Below are 17003 nucleotides of genomic sequence, written 5' to 3'. Positions count from 1 at the left end.
TGCATTGCAGAGTGCCCCTCTTCCTCCCGCCTTGATAAGGTAGGATAATCTCGCTCTCTACAGCAGCCTTTTGTCCTAGTACAGAACTCGTATTGTCCCGTCTTCAACAACAGTCACTGCAATGGCAGCAAAGATTCCAAGAAACTTCAGGCTTCTTGAGGAGCTTGAAAAGGGAGAGAAGGGCTTGGGAGCAGGTGAGCATGCGACCAATCTGCCATGACGCATCACCCCGCTGATATCATGATGCTTTTCAATTTAGAGGCGTGCTCCTACGGTCTTGCGGATGGCGAGGATATGATGATGAGCAATTGGAACGGCACCATTCTTGGCCCACCCCATGTTCGTTCTCTATCTCTTTCCGATTGTCAGACCTAGAAGTCAGCTGACCTAAGGAAATTAGAGCGTCCATGAGAATCGGATATACAGTGTCCAGATCCATTGCGGACCTGACTATCCTGATAACCCCCCAACTATCCAATTCATTTCTCGCGTCAACATACCATGCGTTGACCAGAAGACGGGAAAAGTATGAATCTTGGTCCACTACTTTCCCAATCGAGAGGGATATCTCCTAATCGTCGCTTAGGTCGATCCCGCCAAACTCCCCTGTCTGGCCCAGTGGAAACGGGAATATACCATGGAGACGATCCTACTTGAGATCAGAAGGCGAGTTTTGGACCTCTTATTTACCTTGCAGGAGTAGGCTAACTAATCGCTCAGATACATGGCCCTACCACAACACAAGAAGCTTCCCCAGCCCCCAGAAGGCACCAACTTCTGAGTCTATCGCCTTGTACATGGATCAGACAATGGTCATTGGAGTAACAGGTCGGTTCTTACGTTAGGTCTCTCTCCTTACTACATTGAGTTCTAGAGCGTGTACAGTCTATGCATATCAGCAGGTATTGGCGTGGTTTCGTTAGAAGCCCATTTTCCAAGCAATCAAAATACGAAACGTGCCAGATATTCTATTTGACCCTAACCTTGTAACAGCGACAATGGAAGTAATGTGACTTCATATTTAATATTTCGGTCAGCGGTTATTTCCGTCCAACCTGTATAGACCTAGGCGACGGAACCAGACATGCTTCCGAAGGTCAGGCATCAGGAAAAAGATGCGATAGAGACCGTAACGACTGCTCCCAGACAAGATGGCTTAATAACAGGTGAAAAGTACCTCACGCTGATAGATGACAAGATCTTCCAAGTATATTTGACTGAACGATATGCGAATGTCAAGCATAGCTATGTAGCTCAAAGCTCATCACGTGATATTTAATCTGTCCGTAATCACATGTTCTGGATAGAGATACAAGGGAACAAATTATTACGGAGTACTGAGTGTCAAGTTGATCAAGCTATGCATCGACTCATCGTCCCGAAATCCTTAGGGACGCATCGATATGCTTGTGAGTACCATGTTAGAAGATCGTTTATTATTGCGAGGCATATTTGGCACATAGCTAACCAGTCGTCTCTAGGCCTGGCACTGTATCGAGCACTCCTCCGCCAGTGTAGCAGATTGCCAGGTGCAGTACCTGAGCTCCAAACATCCAAGTCGCTAATCCAGCAAAAGTTCCATAAATATAAGAACCTTCAAAGTCCATCACAGACTGCAAATGCCCTGAAAGCTGGATATGAGGTACGAACACAGTCGCTAGGTGCCGTCTTCCGTGGCATTACCACTAATACACTCTCCGTTCAATCTGCCAGGCTCTCGACTTACTACATTCAGCGTCTCAGGGCAATGAACATGACCGCCACCGTATTGTGAAACTAGTCCTGGAAAGCCAGTCGATTAAAAAACAGACCACTGAGTTCCAGAAAGCATTAGCGAGCACAGTTCAACCAAAGCCTTTATCCAAGAGAGAACTCAAGAAAGAAGAATCGAGGCGCTTTCAAGAATTGACTGCGCGAAGACATCCGGACGCCACTCCCATCCTTTCCCGGCCCCGGCCAGTCGTGAATGGAAGACGTCGGGTCCCTGTGCTCGTCAGCGCGCGGGGGGTTCCTTTTCTGCGCATCAAGAAGCCGCAGCCCAAGAATCTGAGCGGAGTTATTCGGACGAAACTCGATAAGCGCTGGCGTCGGATAGAGCGCCGGGACAAGCTTGGTGTTGAAATACTATTCGCCAAGGACGAGGATGAGTGGGATCAATTGACTCTTGGTCGGCCAGAGACAGAAACATGGGCTGGAGAAATCAAGGAAGCTTTGGCCGAGGTGAACACGCAGCTAAAGGAGTCAGATTTAAAGAATAAGGAGCTTGCCGAGGCGATGTGGCAAGTCGTCCTTGCAGAGCGCAAATTGGCTGCGGAAGAAGCAACACAGGCGTCAACCCAAAGATGAAGGGTCGAACCAGGGAAGCAATATTCTCTTCTACGCAGGCCACTCTTTATGTCGTGGATTTTGCGCTCTGCGAAGCTTCATATCCTCATCCACTACACGAGAGATTGCGCTCTCGTTCGGCTGCAGTGAGCTCAACTGACAGTTTTTCACCGGAGCAGCTCGCTTGTGCGAGAATTCCAACAGCATCTAAACGTCTATGATGCTGAGTGGTAAATGTGGGCCCACCATTTCACCTCCATAATGCTTGATGCGGACGTTTAGTGCGTCGCTCTAGGTGTTTTGAACATGAAACTGGGTGGTCATCCTTATAAAAACTAGTGACAACCAGCTCTACTACCCTTGTTGCAGCTTGCGGTATGAGCAAGCATCTAAATGGGATGGTTTGATCGACCAGTCTATCCCGAGTCCAATCATACCTTTCGTCCTGGGGACAGCCAGATTAGCCCACTGATGACATGGTACGAATCGTACGGATACCACTGGGTGTTTGTAGGTAGAATGCTTCAACCATCTACAAAGTCACCAGTGGGGCAATCACACGTGTGATTCTTCAAAGTGTCCAGCGCTACTCGCAGCAAGTGTATTCAATGTTAGATCCAGATATGTACAGGTGAATGCTGGAGCAAAATCAACCCAGATATACCAGCACTACTTCTTTATGCAGTAATTTTCATCTTCTCAACAGCGGCCGGAATAGCATCCTCATCATCCTCATCATAGTCTGCTTTCCCTGCCAAACCTCTCTCCCATAATTGCTTGCCAGTAAGCTTCTTCTCTTCTTTGACCGGTGCCTTCTTTGCCCTCTTTTCGTCCGCCTCTTTCTCCTCGCGCTCCCTCTGCTCCTTTTCCTCCATTTCTTTTCTGAACCTCTCTCGCCACTCTAAAAATGTTTCAGGAGTCACCGCTGTGCCCTGGAATTTCCGATTCTCCTCCTCTTCCGCCTTCGCAGCTTCCATCTCTTTCGCGGCCTGGACAGCGTTCGCCCGTTCAGCCATGAGTAGTTCGGCACTTTCTTTCAAAGTGCTGACCAGAGTGAAGACCATAGCCATTCCCAGGTTTTCTTCGATAGTTGGCTGTAAAGCTTCCAGGAGCCGATCACGATCTTCCTGAATGTCTAGCAGAGGGTGCTTGGGTGCATTTGGAGGGGACGAGATGTCAAGGTCCGGGGCAACGTCGGGATATTCTGGTGGGTATGATACCTGAAGAATCAGGACTGGCTGCTCGGTTTCTTCCTCATCTCGGGCGTCATTTTCGGGCGTCTCTAAATTAATCGATATCCGGTATGCGGTGTCGGAAATATCTGAGCGTCAATTCACAATCAGCGACTGAGTGCATTCAAGATCGCAACTGCGAATCAAGACAGCTGTAGCCCAACCTGTAATCTCTTCGGGAAAAATGGAGTCGAGCACCTCGCGCTCCTCGACCTGCTCTTCGCGGCCCATTCTGCTTCAAATGTGCTAGTGGCTGGTGGGGTACTGCGAGTAGGTTTCGCAGCAGATGCACAGTAAGGACAGTCGTGCAAACAATATTAGCACTCGGACGTTCGAATTAGTTTGAGAGTCTTGACCCCAGAAGATTTAAAGTATACTCATCTGACAGCTATTATCAAGCTTGGAGTGCACCGAAATGCCCATAGACGATCTTGCGGTCCCGCATGCAAACCAGGCAAACAGATAAGGACGACCAAAATTATTTCATCCGAAAAAGGGAATAATTTCAATGCTTCTCCGCCTATCTGAAATACAAGCTCGACAGAGCCCACGTTGTTGGATACTTATTATGATAATCTATATAATTTGAAACTGTCCTCTTCTATTCGCGAAGAATTCTACAGTACGTTCAAGGCACACCAGCCCATTAATATATCATGGGCAAATCTAGACCTCACAAGAAGAAGGCTTCGAAGTCGCGTGAAAAGTCCGTTCTCCGAGCTGGCGGTTCAGTATCCAAACAGAAAATGACCGAAGATCCTGCGACACTCCTTGAGCAAGCGGTCGTCTTACTTCAAACGGGGCAAGCAGATGCAGCGCTTGCAGCAGCTCAGCAGGCTTTCAATTCTGCGCCCGCCAATTCCCCCACTCAACTATCAGCCCTGAATACTATTGGCGAGATCTACGTCGAACTGGGGGATATCAATGCTGCGAGAGAATGCTTTTTACGTGTGGTGGAGCTCGACCCGAATGGCACAATACCCGAGTCCGAAGGGGGTGGTGCGGAGAAGTTTTTATGGCTGGCTCAATTGAGCGAAGCGGGAGGGAAGGATAGTGTCCAGTGGTTTGAGAAAGGTGTTTCGGCTCTAAGAACAATCATCCAGCAGTTGGAGGAAAAGCAGGACCCTCAGACCGCTGCTGAGTTGGCAGAAAAGAAGAAGAAGATGGCGAATGCACTCTGCGGAGTAGCGGAAATCTACATGACAGATCTCTCGTGAGTAGCATTTTACCCAACATATTCATGGTGGAATAATCTGACAGTCTCCAGTTGGGAAGAAGATGCCGAAAACCAGTGCGAATCTCTCATAACGGAAGCTCTCTTGGTTGATCCTCAAGCGCCCGAAGTCCTCCAGACACTAGCATCCATCAGGATATCCCAATTACGACAAGATGATGCCCGAGCCGCACTCTCCCGAAGTCTTGAGCTATGGAAAGACTTGCCTCCTGAAGATCCAAAGGTTCCAGAGTTTGCAACTCGAGTCAGTCTTGCGCGTCTACTCATGGAAGTTGCAATGGAATTGGAAGCCCTCGAAGTCTTGGAACGTTTGATTCTCGAAGATGACCAGAGCGTGGAAGCATGGTACCTGGGCGGTTGGTGTCTTTATCTTCTCGCGGAGAAGCGACAGGCCCCCAAGGACGCAGAAGCAGAAGCATCGCCCGAGTCACAACGACAAGCTTCCCTTGTCGCCAGTCGCGAATGGTTGAAACAGAGTTTGACCCTCTACGACCTGGTCCAATATGAAGATGAAAGACTCAAGGAGCATGCTCTTGAGCTGGTTGAAGAGATGAACAAAGAAATAGGCGAGGATATGGAAGATGACAGCAACGCCGAGGATGCCGAAGGGGAGGAAGGGGAAGGGGATTGGGAAGATGAGATCGAGGACGAGTCAGATGAAGACCACGAGATGGCGGATTGATAAAAAGTTACAAGTCATATATGTTTGATGAATATCTGTCATGATACCAATAGAGATGAATTTATTAATGCACAGAAGCCAGGCTGGATTTGTCTCCATTAACAGAGGGGGGGTTTTCATAGATATCGCAGTGTTTATTCGACGACCACCCAAGACTGTTGTGGACCAGCCTTGGGACCAGTAAACGCCAGTCTTAACTGCTTGCTATATCATTGATCCCTGACTTCTTTTGTCACTCAATATCGGAGTCGGAATCGGATTAAGTCCTCTCCGACCGCTTTACCCAGAGATACCCAGAACCAAATTTACCCCGGCGACCGACTTTGAGTGGCAAAAAGCTCAATGTGAGTGGAGATCCCTCATAGAGGCAGCCGGAAGTGTCCAATCTTTATTCAGGATGGACGTAATATCAGTGTCCGGCGGGGAGAGCGCGTCGTTGAAGGATCCGGTGGTCGAAGTGGAAGCCGTTGATATGGCAGCCGTGGAGACGGAAGGGAAGATCAAGGCCGAAGATACGGCTGCTGTGGTGGGCGAGGCGTCCCATTCCGAGTACGAGTCTGACAGCGATGACTCTGGAGAGGAATGGGAAACTCAGTCCCTGTACGAAGATGCGATTCAAGTACTGAAGGATGAGCAACTTCGCGATGGCGGTAAGCTCCTTCTTTATGCGCCTGGCTTATACATGCCACTCCCTTCAGTAGTGTCTTTCCACTAACCATGATCTTGACCAGTGCCGGGTGCTTGCACTCTGGAAGAAGCCATTGCGTACCGCGAACGACTACATGAAATCGGAAAGGCTGCATTCGTTGAGGAAACGATTGCTCGTGATACTGTCACCGCGAAGAAGTTATGTACTGCGTTTGGAATCATGCCGCCAGCGTTCCTGGAAGGGGCCCCTGACGAAGCGTATCACCCTCTTCTTGCGATTGGGATTTCGCGCGAATTCTCGAGGCGGCCTAAACTTCCTCAATACAATACAATTGACGATGCCGTCCGGTTGCTCAAGGAATCCAAGAATATCATTGTGTTGACTGGCGCAGGTGTAAGTTTTCAGATCGAAGGTGCTTGTTCGGCTAATCTGGTACTGACGATTTTGGCAAGATCTCCACGAGTCTTGGAATCCCCGATTTTCGCTCGAAAGATACCGGACTCTATTCTCAATTAGAACATCTGGGGCTAAGCGACCCTCAGGAGGTATTTGATATTCATGTGTTCCGTGATGATCCAAATATCTTCTTCTCAATCGCGAAGGATATATTGCCTACGGAGAAGAAATTCTCGCCCACTCATGCCTTCATCAAGCTCCTGCAGGATCAAGGGAAGCTGTTGACCAATTATACTCAAAACATCGACAACATTGAGGCCAACGCAGGTATTCTGCCGGAGAAAATCCTGCAATGTCACGGCTCTTTTGCGACGGCTACGTGCGTCAAGTGTCATCACAAAGTGAAAGGCGAAGATATTTTTGACGACATCAAAAAAGGCATTGTTCCCGAATGCGTGGCTTGCAAAGAGAGTCTCGAAGACGATTCTTTGAAGCCGCAGGGTCTCAAACGGAAACGGATGTCCAACGGAACGCAGAAAAGCAGGAAGAAGGACGGCGAGGACAGTTCGGAGGAGGAAGATTACGAGATTCCCACTCCTGGCGTTATGAAGGTGAGTGCGAAGTATCATGAAGGTGCTAATAGCAACTGACGGCTAATTGTTATATAGCCTGACATTACATTCTTTGGCGAGGACTTGCCCGACGAGTTCGGCCGTCGTCTGCTTCATCATGACCGTGATAAAGTGGACTTGGTCATCGTGATTGGTACATCGTTGAAAGTCGCACCTGTGGCTGAAGTTCCGGGTGTTCTCCCTCGCCATGTCCCCCAGATCTATATTTCTCGTACTGTACGTTACGCTCCAATCCCATGGACATTTGTGGCCTTGGAACTGACCCATTGTTTAGCCTGTGACGCATACGTGCTTCGATATTGACCTCTTGGGTGATTGCGATGTGGTAGTCTCCGAGCTGTCTCGTCGGGCCGGCTGGGAGTTGAAACATGACATGATACCCCCCGATGAGAAGGTTGAGATTACTCGGGTTGAAGGATATGATTCACGATATGTATTTAAGGTTGTGGGCGCATAGCGGCGGAGTCTTGTCATGGTTATTTTGTTACTGTCTATCGGTTAGGGATGGCGCAGGTCTGTGGGCTTATTCCAATATTCGCACTTGCAGTATCATCTGTCAGAGGTTATACTAGGTTAAACTGAAGGTCAACTTCAGTAAGGGATATGTTTGTCGTGTATGCCCTGTTTTACAAAGTACATAAGAGCTGGAGCTAGGAAGACGCGAAATCCTCATCAAGAATAGAGTCCTTGAGGTCACTGAAGTTTCTTTCTAGGTGATCAAGTACATTTTGGTATCGAGATGAGTTGTTGTAGCGTATTGTCCTCATTTCTCTGCCCATTCCCTACAGTGTCGGATGGTCCGATAATAGCAGATTCCGTTTCGCGGCAAAAGTAGAAGAATCGATCAAAAAGTCATCACAGTCGACGCAACCACCATTTGACGCACCATACAGCCAAGGCTAGGCTGGATACATTCTTTCTTACCTACTCATGCAAACATAGGAGTAATTGATTGCTCTTACATCGCCTATCCAGAATCAAAGGCCGTATCTTGGCGTGGTGGCATCGCAATGGAATATTTGATCCGCTTCGCTCAAGTGCACGAAAGTTTTCGACGGCCGGAGATCCAAGCACTGGCAGCTCTGGCTGGAATCGACCTTGAGGTTATTTCTTATAATGAATTTGTAGGTGTTCTTTTCACATTTTCCCCAGGCTGCGGTTCCCTTCCATCTCGGATTGTAATGATCTTGGAGGGGTTTCAGGGTGGAATTTTTGTTCCCCCGCGCCTACATCATTCGACAGAGATATCTCATTATATGTACAGCTGACCGAAAGAGCAGTCACCATATTGTATTGTCAAATTGGCAAATGAGGAAGCTGCACGAGGACTCATTGCTCGTAGCATCCTAGCGAAGGATATCTTCGAGCTCTGGGCTCAAGGCACTAACTATGAAGAAGTTCACAGCGACGTCCGCAGACGGACCCAGCCTCGCTGGAACAACTACAAGGAGGTATCATTTCGTTTCACCATCGAGAGCTTTGCTGGAAAGCGAAGTAATGAAGAGAAACGAGACATTATCCAGTCGTTCGCCTATCTTGACTTCCAGGGTCCCATCCGGATGAAGAACCCAGACGAGGATTTCTGGGTGCTAGAGGAGTATATCCCAGACGTTGCAATTTCAAAGACGACGACCTCATCAAGTACAACACGGCCGGCTGAATTACAAACTCCGCAGAAGATCTATTTCGGGCGCTGGGTTGCTAATAGTAACCGGGAGGTCGTCAACAAGTACGACCTCAAGAAGCGCCGGTATATCAGCACCACATCGATGGACGCTGAATTGAGCCTAGTTACGGCTAATATGGCCCATGCAGCGCCCGGCAGACTGTTCTTTGATCCGTTTGTGGGAACAGGAAGCTTCTGCGTTGCTGCTGCGCACTTTGGCGCGCTGACTCTCGGCTCGGACATTGACGGACGTAGCTTTCGCGGCAAAGAGATGGGGAAGGGTAAACCGATGGGAGTACTGTCGAACTTCCAGCAATACGGCACTGAAAGCAAATTCGTGGATGTCTTTACTTCCGATCTGACAAACACGCCTCTCCGCTCCAGTCAGTTCCTGGATGGCATCATTTGTGATCCTCCTTACGGTGTCCGTGAGGGGCTTCGGGTTCTGGGGACTCGCGACGGGCGTGGGAAGGAAGAGGTCTTGATCGATGGGGTTCCAGCTCATTTGTAAGTTCACATCAAGGACATATCGATACATGATTTGCTGATGCATCTTCAGGCGGCCGGACTACATTGCGCCGAAGAAACCTTATGGATTTGAGGCCATGCAGAATGATATTCTCAACTTCGCCTCGCGGACCTTAGTTACAAATGGACGTCTGGCTATGTGGATGCCAACATCCAGCGACGAGGAAGGGGAATTGGCCATCCCCATGCATCCAAACTTGGAGGTTGTGTGTGTCTCTGTACAGCCGTTCAACAACTGTAAGTTCATGGGAAGAACGCTCTGTAATAGCATCATGTCTGATTTGGCATTTTAGGGTCCCGACGCCTTATCACTTACCGCAGACTCCCGGAAGGAGAGACCTCAGACGTTTCTGTGGGACGAAGGAAAGCCGATTCAGAAGGGATGTATGCTGATGAGCTTAATGCCTTCAGGAGAAAGGTGAGGTCATTTTCTTCAGTCCTACTTCTGCAGAGAGTGTATGACTAACAGACGTTCAGTATTTCATGAAGAACCCCAACTCCAAGGCTAAGTCCGGTACAGAAAGCGATGTATCTCAATGAGACAAAAGTTTGCTTAGAAATACGAAGGCATCCCACAATCGTTGTCACTTAATGCATTATAATACGCCCCTCATATAGGGCCAACTGGAAGTCCTGTTTGAGAGCATCACAGGATAGAACGCGACGTAGGTATCATATATCAACACAGATATAATGAAGAGCAGCACAAGGCTGCAATCTCACAGCTTCCCCTTTATCCTCTGATAACGCACCTCCGTAGCCGCCACATCCAAATCAACGCCTTCCCTCTCTTCCACTCGGCGAACCTCCTTCGCCAGCTCTTCTCTCAACGCCTTGGCCAACGACTCTCCCTCCTCATCATCCAGCTCATCCCTCTGCCCCCGACCAAACATTACGAAACTCATTTTGGCTGCAGTAGGCGCAGGGTCCAACGGCGGCCGGGGAATGACATGGAAATGGACATGGGGAACCTGCTGCGCGGCCCTGATGCCTGTTCGATGCATGAGCCAGAGCCCTAATCAGACAAAGTGGATAGATAACGTACCATTATTCTGCACCACATTCCAACTCCAATCTGGTTCTGCCTCTGTGCCAAAGACAGTTCTCATCACGACCCGCGAGATGATAGGGAGCCACTGGCCGATCTGCGCGACCGCATCCTTTAGGATTTTGCTCATGTAGCCCGGGGGGAAAGGTTAGAGGATATACTGACCTCTCTGCTGACTTCCACGCCCATGTCTTTCAACTTCTCGTGGTGATCTCTCGTGACGACGAGAACATGGCCCCTTGTCAATGGCATGATGTCCAAAAAGGCCAGGACATATGGAGTCGAGAGTACAAGATGCGCATGCGTTTCTTGCGTCGTATCTGTGGGGATGATAGCTGATTCTTGTGCGTCATCCTGTTTGTGCTGAGGACGGAATATCGATGGTGGGATGGGAGGATATGCTGCTGCGATGCGGCAGAAGGGGCATGACGCTGATGATGACGGTACAGTCATCTTGTTTCTCTGTCTCAATAGAGCTTAGACTGGGTCTCTGTTGATGAGAACATCAATGAGTATGGTAGCGAGCGCTTGGTAGTCTGGAGCAGAGATTCATCTGCCGGGGTGCATTGAGGGGCCGATTGACCTCAACGCAGGGTATCTCTGCAGGTATAAAAGCTATAGACTCTCAGCCAATGTATCAGAAAGATTGTGACTTCAACACTTCAATCGTTTTGGGTTGGTTGTGCCTCTGACCTGATGAATTCAAAGTGGCCGGGATCAGAGGGACCTCGGCTTAAATCTTCACACCTACCTACCATTCTATACTGATTTGTGGTGTTGCTCTACCACATGTTGGACTTCTACTTGTGAGAGCTACTCAGGAATTTAAGTAGAAACTTAATAAGGCAAAATGCAAAACTGTTCGAATTTAAATTATACTTTAATTTCTACTTATAGCTGCGCTTCTTTGCTGATCCGTACAACTCAACAGAACGTTGACACTCCGGATCCTCGCCTTAAGCCTACAGCAGCATGTGGAGCGTCATTGATTCGTGAAGTTAGCTGCGTACGACGGACACTCGGCGCATACGGAAGGCTAGTAAGGTGATCGAACCAAAAATTAAGTCAAATGGAAGTACATTTCCAACCCTGAAGCTTTCAACAGCTGTGATACCCGTAGGCGGGCAAGAAGAAGAATGTGTAAAAGGTATCAATCAAAGCTTGTGCGAAACAACCCCGAAGACAGTGCCGAAACCAAAAAGAGCTCAAAGAACTTAAACAGACGATGCGCCAGACACCCCCGAGAGAAGCGGATAATGCCAACGTACGCAAACTGGAAAACAGAGATGCCGTCATAACCGTATGCAAGAGGTGCCCTTTTACCATCACAAACAAACAAATGCCGACATATACCTTGAATTGAATCCGTTGCTCTAACACGGAGATATGTGGCATATCGAGGCCATGATCAGCATGCTAGCACAACATCGATGCGCGCCTATTCACTTTCTTTGATGAAGTTGTACGGTTCTGTGAGTGCGCTATCAATGTACATGTGATGGTATTTCTTGGCCCACTGCCGGGTAAGGATGGAGGCTAGACAGACTGATTAGTTGCTGTTGAATTCCGACGGCATGATCTTGGAGAGCTTACCCTTGAGGAACTTTTTGCTTGCGTATTTCTTGAAGAACGCTTCGTGACATACAGGACGGTGAAGGTAGTCGATCATCAATCGGAAGACAGGGTCGATCTCTTCCTCGGTATAGCCAGCATAGTGCGCTAGGGTGGCGTCCTAGTTTGAGTTAGCTTTACAAGTCACTCTGCTTCGCAAGTGCGAGGGTCCTTACCCAAGCCCCACGTTCCAGGATCAGCCGAGCAAGGTACATCGCGGCTGCGGCGACGTGGCTTTGAGGATAGCACATGAAGCGATGATCCAAAAGGCTAATCTCCATGAGGTACTTGCCGAGGGTACGAGTCTGAATGTCATAATTGTCTGCCTTTGAAATACGACGGAGGAAGTTCATGGGGTTGGGATAGCTCATGTTGTATTCGAGAGTGGCTAGGATGTGGCGTTCGGCATCAAGAATCTCCTTGTCTGTGAATGTTTCGTCTGCAACGTGACTGAAGTTGGCCACATGAGGTGAAAGAACTTCCTCATATTTGGAAGCGATGAACATGGCGGCGACTCCGACCAATTGAAGGCGATCAAGAGCGACAACTTCAGCGGAAAGGAAACGGTCGATGATGTTCACAGCGAGGAAAAGCGTCTCGGGGAGGAGACGGAAGCGTGTGTGAACTTCAATCAGCCAGTCGACAAGAATGCCACGCATCTTCCACTCGAGGTCGGGTTGGTGCTCAATGTAGCGAGGGTTGGGTAATGTCTCCAACTCCAGGTCTCTGAGGTAGTCAAAGATCTCCACCACATATTCAGCGGCCATCAGAGGATCGTCCAAATCTTCAGTGTCCAGGTCGTCGACTACGTCCTCAGGCTTCTTGGCGACTTCAGGCTCAGCGGCAATCACAGCATCTTCCTTCGCTGCAGAACCCTTTTCCACGGTTGTCTTCTTCTCGGTGATATTCTTCTCGACTTCAACCTTCTTGCGCGGCGGTCCCTCAACCTGCAGGGACTTCTCCGGTACCGATTTCTGGCTGGACGTCCGTTTCATCTGTGTGCTGCCGATACCAGAACCACTTCCGGGACGCTTTCCTTCAACCGCAGGCTTCTCCTTCTTTGCGCTGTTATCTTTGGCGCCCAAGGCGGTACGTGATGAGTTGTTCCGGCTCAGCTTTTGAACACCGCCGGTCTGCATGGTAGCTTTCGACGTCAAGCCGACCTTGCCAGACGCGGCTTTCTTCGTTTCCTTGGCCCCGCCATTTTCCGTTTTTGTAACATTGCTGACATCTCCAAGGGCAGCGCGTCTTCTTTGTGTTCCCGTTGTCGTCGAGTTGGTGGCGGCCTTCTTGGTCTGAAGGGGCTTTTTGGCAGCCGCGGTGGTTGTTGGAACATCTCCTGCAGACAGAGCAGCGGCCTTTGCTCGTGTCAGACGCGTCGACGGCCCGTTCTCGTCATTTTCATTCATTGTACCTCGTGTACGAAGACCTCGGGCCTGTTACAAGTTCAATCAGAATACAATTGCAAATCATCAAACCGGAGAGCACAATGGCTTTCGAAAGATGGTAGGTAGAAACATTACGCGTGTCTCTCATGGGGAGAACTTACCGGAGGCATGGTGCTGAAAAGAAGACAGAGAAGAAGTACGTAGGAGAGCGAAGGAAAAAGAAAGGAGATGTACTGTAGCTATTGTCGACCTGCAGAAGCTTTCCAGTCAGCATTCCAGATCACCCCGGTGGGGATAGAATACCTGAGAGCCAAGGCGCAGGTTGCACGTACCACGCGTGGAAATACGTTCAATGACCAGCAATTCAACTTGAAGAAGAATTCCTAGTTAGAGGCACGGAATTTTGTTGCAGAGTCGTCAAAAATAATCGCATATATGGGTCCAACGATGTTGTTGACAGAACCTTTTGACGTCTCAAATCACGTCCTATTCGGGCGCGCAAAAGAAGTAGAACTTCGTGTCGGCGAGCAGATTTTCATAAAATGTCTCGATGGCTAGAGACGACACGCGAAGAACTGTTGATTGCGTGTTTTTGAGGTGCTTTCGCTGTCTTGAAGAAGCAGTACTGCTGGGGTGGTGTAAAGAAGGTTGGTAAAGTTGACAGGGCAAAGGCGATGTTTGGCCCTACGCTTAGCGTGGAAACAAACTAGGTACGCTGGCAAAGCTGCCCCACAGCACAACCACCCGGTTGTATGATGTCGATACCGCGTAGAAGATAGAAGAGCTGATCTTGACAAACCCCGTATGAAGTATGAAATATGAGATACTTGGCTCAATTAATATAATTGATGAGCGAAGAATGGCGTTTGATAAAGGAGAAATACAAGACACCTTATGAGACACCGCAAAGAGCCAAAGTAAAGATGGACGGAAAGGGGTGGTGACGGTAATAAAAGGAAGTCTCCCAGATGGTAAGGTAATACCTTAGAATAGGTATTGTATGGGTGTTCACTGGATGGAGAAGAGGTATCGAAACCTCAGGTACCTACTACAGGGCTACCAGTTCGACTACCTACTTATTATTTGTGACAGTGCTCCAATTTATGAAGGCATATTCAATATCCCTACTCAAATAGTTGACTGCTTCCATTAGATTCATATAGTGACTGCTCTCTACACGTTAGGATGCAATGAAGGTAACCAGAAGGAAACATGGAAGTACTGTGTAGGTACGGAAATCTCCGTATAGATATCGTCACCGAAAGAATGATTATTTACAGTGGTGGAGGCTCTCTGTGAAACGAGTATCGATGCCTCAAAGTTTGTTCCTAGGCAGAGAAGTCAGGGCAGACGCTATCGCAGGCATTAGCCGTGATGCAGCGCGCGCCGGACCACCAAAACAATATGTTGTTGCCCAGCAACCGGTTGAACCTTTGAACTTCCGTTGGACGTGTTCCCGTGTCGCGCAGTCCCGTGATCTCAGTGCTGTGCCACAATTCAACTCTGGGTGGCCGTGCAGTAAGTCAGGTGATCTCTCGCGAGCCACATCCGCACCGGAGAGTCGAAGACATTTTCCGGAGGACAAGCAGATCACGACGACACTCCCATTGGCGAAGGAGTGTTGTCATCGGTTTTGAGGGTGTCTCGGTCTTGTCTCTGATTGTATCGTTTAGCATTGAGGGGGTATGCTTCACCATTGATTGCTTACTTGCTCCTCAAATCGCGCAGTCCGAATCTCGCAGCTCCGGCAGCGCTTGGAATATTTCCGATCAATCGAGATACAACTGAACATCATGCTTCAACCTCGATTCGCCTTGACGGGTCTTCGCCTACCCTTCAGATGCCTGTCTTCAGTGTCATCACGAGCATATGCAACAGTCATCCACGAGCAAGAGAAGCCCTCAGTTGAAGACTCATCCAGCTCCACCTTCGATCCAAGCATCGCCTTTGCCCCTCCACCAACCCGTGATGATGCTGGCGTTCTCCTGCGGAAGTACAAGCCACGGACTCCCGGTATCAGACATTTGCGAAGGCCAGTCAATGACCATTTGTGGAAGGGACGACCGGTGCACAAGTTGACATTCCCCAAACGTGGCCAGGGCAAGGGTGGTCGAAACAACACGGGTAGGGTCACCGTTCGGCACCGTGGTGGTGGTCACAAACGCCGCATTCGAATTGTCGACTTTGCACGAACTGCTCCCGGGCCGCATCTGGTAGAACGCATTGAACACGACCCTGGGCGAAGTGCCCATATCGCGCTTGTGCGCAGTCAAGAAACCCAGAAGCTGAGCTACATTCTGGCTGCGGAAGGTATGAGAGCGGGCGACGTTGTTCAGAGTTATATGTCTGGTATTCCGGAGGATCTTTGGAAGAGTATGGGAGGTACCGTTGATCCTGGTGTTCTCGCTGCCAGGACCGCTTGGAGAGGAAATTGCTTGCCCTTGCACATGATCCCCGTAGGTACTTTGATATTCAACGTCGGACTTCGTCCCGGCAAGGGGGGTCAGCTGTGCCGGAGCGCGGGCACCTACGCAACTGTCATCTCGAAGGGCAGCGATACTAAAACCCGGGCCAACGAAGTAGAAACCCAGGAAGATGGAACGGAAGTTCAGAAGCCCCTCTCCCAACGGGAGAAGCAGAAGCAAGAACGTATCGCTCAACATGTCACCATTCGTCTTCAAAGTGGTGAAGTTCGACTTATTCACAAGGACTGCTGCGCGACGGTTGGAGTGGCCAGCAATCCTAACCATCAGTATCGGCAGCTCGGTAAGGCGGGTCGGTCACGCTGGTTGAATATCCGTCCCACAGTCCGTGGTCTCGCCATGAACGCTGCCGATCACCCTCACGGTGGTGGACGTGGTAAGTCGAAGGGTAACGTCGATCCAAAGAGTCCTTGGGGTCTACCGGTATGTACATGCGTAATCACGGGACTGAATGCGTTATGATTATTCATTTACTGACGCCTTGTGCAGGCCAAATCCGGCTACAAAACCCGGCCCAAGTGGAAGATCAACAAGGCAGTGGTGGTCCCGAGAGTCCGCAACCAAGGCAAGCGTCGCAGAGGCTACAACTGAGATTCCCTCTCTGTGTTCGTTGTCGTTCTCCGCGAATTTACTGCATCGGTGGGACTGTTTATCCATAATTCCATTGGGGAGACATGTGCAAAGGCTGTGTCACCGATCCAGCATCGTGACATGTCCTTTCTTTTTTCAGTTCCTCATTGTATTCGAATATTTTCATGTCTAAATGCGGAGGATGGGTCCTCCGCTCACACTGTATCATATTTTGACTCGATTCGGGCGCCAGGCATGCTATCTTCGATATCTTATAAACTTCCTGTGATTATTCCTTCGCTGTTATGGTTGATAGATTGTATTTCCATGCGTTTGCCATGGCTGTCTCGTCTATGCGGTCGAAATACACATGATTCACTGGAGAAGAAAATCTCCTCTGAGATCCTATTTGTCTTATCGTGAAGCATGCTCAAAGGACTTTCAACCCAAGACCGACGTAGATTACGCCATTCAGATGGCTGACGGTGGCTTCTGCTGATAACGAGACCACCACTCTCAGGGACAGCTTGTCGTATCTAGACTCAAAAAGAGACTCAAT

At 49.3% G+C, this 17003-nt stretch overlaps 9 protein-coding genes across 9 annotated transcripts; 6 read left to right on the top strand and 3 right to left on the bottom strand.

Annotated features, from left to right (window-relative positions):
- Positions 1-216: 216 nt before the first annotated feature.
- Positions 217-703, top strand: NFIA_104170 (E2 ubiquitin-conjugating protein MMS2; the record flags this gene model as incomplete). The annotated part of the gene is made up of 3 exons (XM_001266825.1): positions 217-339; positions 401-526; positions 587-703. 3 exons carry the CDS (start codon positions 217-219, stop codon positions 701-703), a joined length of 366 nt encoding a protein of 121 aa, XP_001266826.1.
- Positions 704-1360: 657 nt separating this feature from the next.
- On the top strand, positions 1361-2346 carry NFIA_104160 (LYR motif-containing protein; the record flags this gene model as incomplete). The annotated part of the gene is made up of 3 exons (XM_001266824.1): positions 1361-1409; positions 1464-1642; positions 1714-2346. The coding sequence occupies 3 exons, from the start codon at positions 1361-1363 to the stop codon at positions 2344-2346; spliced, it is 861 nt and encodes a 286-aa protein (XP_001266825.1).
- Positions 2347-3002: 656 nt separating this feature from the next.
- Positions 3003-3788, bottom strand: NFIA_104150 (RWD domain-containing protein; the record flags this gene model as incomplete). Its single annotated transcript, XM_001266823.1, has 2 exons — positions 3003-3646; positions 3722-3788. 2 exons carry the CDS (start codon positions 3786-3788, stop codon positions 3003-3005), a joined length of 711 nt encoding a protein of 236 aa, XP_001266824.1.
- A 425-nt stretch (positions 3789-4213) lies between these two features.
- NFIA_104140 (ACL4 family protein) lies at positions 4214-5473 on the top strand (the record flags this gene model as incomplete). The annotated part of the gene is made up of 2 exons (XM_001266822.1): positions 4214-4770; positions 4825-5473. The coding sequence occupies 2 exons, from the start codon at positions 4214-4216 to the stop codon at positions 5471-5473; spliced, it is 1206 nt and encodes a 401-aa protein (XP_001266823.1).
- Positions 5474-5870: 397 nt separating this feature from the next.
- Positions 5871-7607, top strand: NFIA_104130 (putative histone deacetylase SIR2; the record flags this gene model as incomplete). The annotated part of the gene is made up of 5 exons (XM_001266821.1): positions 5871-6123; positions 6205-6515; positions 6575-7129; positions 7187-7366; positions 7425-7607. 5 exons carry the CDS (start codon positions 5871-5873, stop codon positions 7605-7607), a joined length of 1482 nt encoding a protein of 493 aa, XP_001266822.1.
- A 553-nt stretch (positions 7608-8160) lies between these two features.
- NFIA_104120 (tRNA (guanine-N2-)-methyltransferase) lies at positions 8161-9884 on the top strand (the record flags this gene model as incomplete). The annotated part of the gene is made up of 5 exons (XM_001266820.1): positions 8161-8274; positions 8431-9323; positions 9376-9581; positions 9638-9762; positions 9822-9884. 5 exons carry the CDS (start codon positions 8161-8163, stop codon positions 9882-9884), a joined length of 1401 nt encoding a protein of 466 aa, XP_001266821.1.
- Positions 9885-10063: 179 nt separating this feature from the next.
- NFIA_104110 (HIT family protein) lies at positions 10064-10845 on the bottom strand (the record flags this gene model as incomplete). Its single annotated transcript, XM_001266819.1, has 3 exons — positions 10064-10335; positions 10390-10504; positions 10558-10845. The coding sequence occupies 3 exons, from the start codon at positions 10843-10845 to the stop codon at positions 10064-10066; spliced, it is 675 nt and encodes a 224-aa protein (XP_001266820.1).
- Positions 10846-11941: 1096 nt separating this feature from the next.
- On the bottom strand, positions 11942-13561 carry NFIA_104100 (B-type cyclin nimE; the record flags this gene model as incomplete). The annotated part of the gene is made up of 3 exons (XM_001266818.1): positions 11942-12124; positions 12180-13439; positions 13553-13561. 3 exons carry the CDS (start codon positions 13559-13561, stop codon positions 11942-11944), a joined length of 1452 nt encoding a protein of 483 aa, XP_001266819.1.
- Positions 13562-15184: 1623 nt separating this feature from the next.
- Positions 15185-16465, top strand: NFIA_104090 (mitochondrial 54S ribosomal protein uL2m; the record flags this gene model as incomplete). Its single annotated transcript, XM_001266817.1, has 2 exons — positions 15185-16297; positions 16364-16465. 2 exons carry the CDS (start codon positions 15185-15187, stop codon positions 16463-16465), a joined length of 1215 nt encoding a protein of 404 aa, XP_001266818.1.
- Between the last annotated feature and the right edge of the window lie 538 nt (positions 16466-17003).

This window comes from Aspergillus fischeri, genomic scaffold (assembly GCF_000149645.3).
Source record: "Aspergillus fischeri NRRL 181 1099437636245 genomic scaffold, whole genome shotgun sequence".
Classification (NCBI taxonomy): Eukaryota; Fungi; Ascomycota; class Eurotiomycetes; order Eurotiales; family Aspergillaceae; genus Aspergillus; species Aspergillus fischeri.
Note: the sequence above shows the minus strand (reverse complement) of the source record. Positions and strands in the feature narration are given on the sequence as shown.